This window comes from Salmo trutta, unplaced genomic scaffold, assembly GCF_901001165.1.
Source record: "Salmo trutta unplaced genomic scaffold, fSalTru1.1, whole genome shotgun sequence".
Taxonomy (NCBI): domain Eukaryota; kingdom Metazoa; phylum Chordata; class Actinopteri; order Salmoniformes; family Salmonidae; genus Salmo; species Salmo trutta.
This window is the reverse complement of record NW_021822962.1, coordinates 2,442,621-2,449,253: the sequence shown is the minus strand read 5'-3', so window position 1 is coordinate 2,449,253 and position 6,633 is coordinate 2,442,621. Positions and strand designations below refer to the sequence as shown.

Here is a 6,633-nt window from a genome sequence, read left to right as displayed (position 1 = left end):
CATATCATCACATTATGTTATTAGAACACAGACACCCCCATATCATCACACTATGTTATTAGAACAGAGACACCCCCCATATCATCACACTATGTTATTAGAACACAGACACCCCCCATATCATCACACTGTTATTAGAACACAGACACCCCCCATATCATCACACTATGTTATTAGAACACAGACACCCCCCATATCATCACACTATGTTATTAGAACAGAGACACCCCCATATCATCACACTATGTTATTAGAACACAGACACCCCCCATATCATCACACTATGTTATTAGAACAGACACCCCCCATATCATCACACTATGTTATTAGAACAGACACCACCCATATCATCACACTATGTTATTAGAACACAGACACCCCCCATATCATCACACTATGTTATTAGAACAGACACCCCCCATATCATCACACTATGTTATTAGAACACAGACACCCCCCATATCATCACACTATGTTATTAGAACACAGACACCCCGCATATCATCACACTGTTATTAGAACAGACACCCCCCATATCATCACACTGTTATTAGAACACAGACACCCCCCATATCATCACACTATGTTATTAGAACAGACACCCCCTATATCACACTATGTTATTAGAACACAGACACCCCCCATATCATCACACTGTTATTAGAACACAGACACCCCGCATATCATCACACTGTTATTAGAACAGACACCCCCCATATCATCACACTATGTTATTAGAACACAGACACCCCCCATATCATCACACTATGTTATTAGAACACAGATACCCCCCATATCATCACACTATGTTATTAGAACACAGATACCCCCCATATCATCACACTGTTATTAGAACACAGACACCCCCCATATCATCACACTATGTTATTAGAACAGAGACACCCCCCATATCATATCATCACACTGTTATTAGAACAGAGACACCCCCCATATCATATCATCACACTGTTATTAGAACAGAGACACCCCCCATATCATATCATCACACTATGTTATTAGAACAGAGACACCCCGCATATCATCACACTATGTTATTAGAACACAGACACCCCCCATATCATCACACTATGTTATTAGAACACAGACACCTCCCATATCATCACACTATGTTATTAGAACAGACACCCCCCATATCATCACACTATGTTATTAGAACAGAGAAACCCCCCATATCATCACACTGTTATTAGAACAGAGACATTCCCCCTCCTCCTCCCTCCCTGCCGACCTAAATGTGTTGGTCATGTATTATTAAGTGCAGTCATCTGTTGAGATGGTGGGGTTGGTCGGTGGTTGTTTGTCAGGGTCTAACACTAGCACATGTCTAATGAAAGGTAAGTGTTCTACCCATCCAATTAGTCCACAGTTAGGGTCACCACTCTGTGCTTTCGCATCTGTGCTCCTCACTCAGCCCATGGCTGACTGCTGACTACCCAGCAGGGAGTGAAAGGGGAGGATGAGGGTGATTGGGGGACGGGTGGTGGGGACTGTCACATTAAATTAGTTGGCTGTCACATTATGTCTTGTGTTGCAATATCCTGATTTCGAGAACAATAAGGTGAATGCACCAATTTGTAAGTCGCTCTGGATAAGAGCGTCTGCTAAATGACGTAAATGTAACAAATTTTGTATTGGAGGGGTTTTCCACTTTTTTTGTGTGTGTGACGTGTGCGACATTTGTTTGAGGATCATAGTAATGACAGACACCCTGTACATAGAAAAGTGAATGCCTTGTTTATGGAATAGATATAAGATATACTGTATAAGATATACAGCTGCAAAACAGACAAACATTGAGCACATCTTAAGTATAAGATAAATTGTTGACTTCTATAGTAAGAGCCCCTGTCTTTACCATGTGCGACAGTGACAGCTGGACAGGGAGACAGGGGGACAGGGGGACAGGGGGACAGAGAGACAGGGGGAGGCCTCACGCCCAGTGATTTATCAGTGATTCTCATGACTTGGGCAAGAGCAGAGCCAGTCAGTCTTTATATATCAAGCAGCTGGGGGAGGGGGCACTTTCCCATGTTGTCAGGGTCAAGGGTCAACTCTCTAAGTACTGTAGCAGTTGTTTTTTGTCACAAGAATCTCGACCTACTGTTGCAGATCTGAGTGGAGCATAAAAGGGAAGTACACACTTCTCTACTCTCACGACAAGCCCTCTCCTCCTCCGACTGCACTCCATAACTGGGGCTCTGCTCTCCTCCACTCCATAACTGGGGCTCTGCTCTCCACCACTCCATAACTGGGGCTCTGCTCTCCTCCACTCCATAACTGGGGCTCTGCTCTCCTCCACTCCATAACTGGGCCCTGCTCTCCTCCACTCCATAACTGGGGCTCTGCTCTCCTCCACTCCATAACTGGGACTCTGCTCTCCTCCACTCCATAACTGGGACTCTGCTCTCCTCCACTTCATGAATGGTGCTCTGCTCTGCTCTCTGTGTTTGCATCCAAAATGGAACCCTATGTTCCCTATATAGTGCACTATTTTTGACCAGGGCACATGGTAGTGCACTATGTAGGGTGCCATTTGGGACGCAGCTTGTGAGTGCAGTGTCCCATGTGCAGCTTGCAGCACCTCCCAGCGTTATGGACACAGAACAAGCAGTGTCTCAGTAAGAGGAGCAGCGCCCCTCCACACACACACACACACACACACACACACACACACACACACACACACACACACACGCATCTTGTCCCCCTTCATGCAGCAGCCGCCCGTGGAGGCTGTGAGGAGAGGGCAGGTCCCAAGGCCATGTGAGCCTGACAACAGATGGCTGAGACTGGGGAGCACGGACCATAACACATGCCCCCTGCTGGAGCTCAGAGCTGGCAACAACATCTCAAGGACATTCTCCATGCCTGTGAGAGAAAGTGGGCTTGTTCGACTTTACAGCTGACATGATGCATTTAGGGTAACTGACTGTGATCTTCATATAATAATGAGTTATTTAGGATGCAAAGTGATCTGTATATCAGGCCAAGGCCATGTGTATATTCCACAATTGGCAGCACTCCATGCCCAGATATGGGCAACATGGCTCTTCCTATAAATAGTTGTGGTTAAATCATTCTGCAATCTGTGCTTTCATACCAAGTCAAATCAATCACAACGTTCTCATTTATAAAAAACATTTGTCGTTCTCAGAGTTATCTGTTTAGACAAGTGGCTTTCCCCGGACAATGATTTGTTTCCATCACGTTGTGGGTTGAGAAGGTAACATTGTTGACACAGGCCTGTCATAACTAAATAAAAGACAGTAAGTACTAAAGCATCTAGAGTAATCCTGTAGGATTAGGTGGAAGGTCCTGGTCTACAGCTGAAGGATTACTCCTCTATACACAGAGCAGGGACAGGTGGATTACTCCTCTATACACAGAGCAGGGACAGGGGAAGGATTACTCCTCTATACACAGAGCAGGGACAGGGGAAGGATTACTCCTCTATACACAGAGCAGGGACAGGGGAAGGATTACTCCTCTATACACAGAGTAGGGACAGGGGAAGGATTACTCCTCTATACACAGAGCAGGGACAGGGGAAGGATTACTCCTCTATACACAGAGCAGGGACAGGGGCAGGATTACTCCTCTATACACAGAGCAGGGACAGGGGAAGGATTACTCCTCTATACACAGAGCAGGGACAGGTGGATTACTCCTCTATACACAGAGTAGGGACAGGGGAAGGATTACTCCTCTATACACAGAGCAGGGACAGGGGAAGGATTACTCCTCTATACACAGAGCAGGGACAGGGGAAGGATTACTCCTCTATACACAGAGTAGGGACAGGTGATTTACTCCTCTATACACAGAGCAGGGACAGGTGGATTACTCCTTTATACACAGAGCAGGGACAGGGGAAGGATTACTCCTCTATACACAGAGCAGGGACAGGTGGATTACTCCTCTACACAGAGCAGGGACAAGGGAAGGATTACTCCTCTATACACAGAGCAGGGACAGGTGGATTACTCCTCTATACACAGAGCAGGGACAGGGGAAGGATTACTCCTCTATACACAGAGCAGGGACAGGGGAAGGATTACTCCTCTATACACAGAGCAGGGACAGGTGGATTACTCCTCTATACACAGAGCAGGGACAGGGGAAGGATTACTCCTCTATACACAGAGCAGGGACAGGGGAATGATTACTCCTCTATACACAGAGCAGGGACAGGGAAAGGGATTACTCCTCTATACACAGAGCAGGGACAGGGGAAGGATTACTCCTCTATACACAGAGCAGGGACAGGGGAAGGATTACTCCTCTATACACAGAGCAGGGACAGGGGAAGGATTACTCCTCTATACACAGAGCAGGGACAAGGGAAGGATTACTCCTCTATACACAGAGCAGGGACAGGGGAAGGATTACTCCTCTATACACAGAGCAGGGACAGTGGAAGGATTACTCCTCTATACACAGAGCAGGGACAGGGGAAGGATTACTCCTCTATACACAGAGCAGGGACAGGGGAAGGATTACTCCTCTATACACAGAGCAGGGACAGGGGAAGGATTACTCCTCTATACACAGAGTAGGGACAGGGGAAGGATTACTCCTCTATACACAGAGCAGGGACATGTAGATTACTCCTCTATACACAGAGCAGGGACAGGGGAAGGATTACTCCTCTATACACAGAGCAGGGACATGTAGATTACTCCTCTATACACAGAGTAGGGACAGGGGAAGGATTACTCCTCTATACACAGAGCAGGGACAGGGGAAGGATTACTCCTCTATACACAGAGCAGGGACAGGGGAAGGATTACTCCTCTATACACAGAGCAGGGACAGGGGAAGGATTACTCCTCTATACACAGAGCAGGGACAAGGGAAGGGCATAGGTGAAGAGGAGAATAACATTCACAGAAGTGAATGGGAAAAGGACAAACCCTCAGTCCACACAGATCAGGAAGTGGTTGCTGTGACAAGTCGCGGATCACGATGCCTTGCTCCCAGACAGACTAAACAACTTTTTTGCTCGCTTTGAGGACAATACAGTGCCACTAACACGGCCCGCTACCAAAACCTGCGGGCTCTCCTTCACTCCAGCCAACGTGAGTAAAACATTTAAACGTGTTAACCCTCGCAAGGCTGCAGGCCCAGACGGCATCCCCGACCGCGTCCTCAGAGCATGCGCAGACCAGCTGGCTGGTGTGTTTACAGACATATTCAGTCAATCCTTATCCCAGTCTGCTGTCCCCACATGCTTCAAGAGGACCACCATTGTTGCTGTTCCCAAGAAAGCTAAGGTAACTGAGCTAAATGACTACCGCCCCGTAGCACTCACTTCTGTCATCATGAAGTGCTTTGAGAGACTAGTCAAGGACCATATCACCTCCACCCTACCTGACACCCTAGACCCAATTCAATTTGCTTATCGACCCAATAGGTCCACAGATGACGCAATCACACTGCACACTGCCCTAACCCATCTGGACAAGAGGAATACCTATGTAAGAATGCTGTTCATCGATTACAGCTCAGCATTCAACACCATAGTACCCTCCAAACTCGTCATTAAGCTCGAGACTCTGGGTCTCGACCCCGCCCTGTGCAACTGGGTCCTGGACTTCCTGACGGGCCGCCCCCAGGTGGTGAGGGTAGGAAACAACATCTCCACCCCGCTGATCCTCAACACTGGGTCCCCACAAGGGTGCGTTCTCAGCCCTCTCCTGTACTCCCTGTTCACCCGCGACTGCGTGGCCATGCACGCCTCCAACTCAATCATCAAGTTTGCAGACGACACTACAGTGGTAGACTTGACTGCCAACAACGACGAGACGGCCTACAGGTAGGAGGTGAGGGCACTCAGAGTGTGGTGTCCGGAAAAAAGCGTCTCACTCAACTATAACAAAACAAAGGAGATGATCGTGGACTTCAGGAAACAGCAGAGGGAGCACCCCCCTATCCACATTGACGGGACAGTAGTGGAGAGGGTGGAGAGTTTTAAGTTCCTCGGTGTACACATCACGGACAAACTGAAATGGTCCACCCACACAGACAGCGTGGTGAAGAAGGCGCAGCAGCGCCTCTTCAACCTCAGGAGGCTGAAGAAATTTGGCTTGTCACCAAAAACACTCAAACTTTTACAGATGCACAATCGAGAGCATCCTGTCGGGCTGTATCACCGCCTGGTACGGCAGCTGCTCCGCCCATAACCGGAAGGCTGTCCAGAGGGTGGTGCAGTCTGCACAACGCATCACCGGGGGCAAACTACCTGCCCTCCAGGACACCTACACCACCCGATTTCACAGGAAGGCCAAAAAGATCATCAAGGACAACAACCACCCGAGCCACTGCCTGTTCACCCCTCTATCATCCAGAAGGCGAGGTCAGTACAGGTGCATCAAAGCTGGGACCGAGAGACTGAAAAACAGCTTCTATCTCAAGGCCATCAGACTGTTAAACAGCCATCACTAACATTGAGTGGCTGCTGCCAACATATTGACTCAACTCAAGCCACTTTAATAATGGAAAAATTGATGTAATCAATTTATCACTTGCCACTTTATATTATTTATATTAGATAATGTTTACATAACCTACATTATTAATCTCATATGTATATAGTGTACGCTATACCATCTA

The 6,633-nt window shown here is 47.7% G+C and overlaps 1 protein-coding gene across 1 annotated transcript; it reads left to right on the top strand.

Annotated features, from left to right (window-relative positions):
* The first annotated feature begins 2,833 nt into the window (after nt 1–2,833).
* On the top strand, nt 2,834–4,577 carry LOC115187647 (uncharacterized). Its single transcript, XM_029746619.1, has 4 exons — nt 2,834–2,901; nt 3,354–3,677; nt 3,712–3,822; nt 4,031–4,577. The coding sequence occupies exons 1-4, from the start codon at nt 2,834–2,836 to the stop codon at nt 4,575–4,577; spliced, it is 1,050 nt and encodes a 349-aa protein (XP_029602479.1).
* Nucleotides 4,578–6,633: the final 2,056 nt, after the last annotated feature.

Coding starts and splice junctions, on each gene's coding strand:
- LOC115187647 (XM_029746619.1), top strand. CDS start 2,834: ATGCCCCCTGCTGGAGCTCAGAGCTGGCAACAACATCTCAAGGACATT. Junction 2,902..3,353: donor CTCCATGCCTGTGAGAGAAA/GTGGGCTTGTTC, acceptor CTACAGCTGAAG/GATTACTCCTCTATACACAG. Junction 3,823..4,030: donor TATACACAGAGTAGGGACAG/GTGATTTACTCC, acceptor GAGCAGGGACAG/GGGAAGGATTACTCCTCTAT.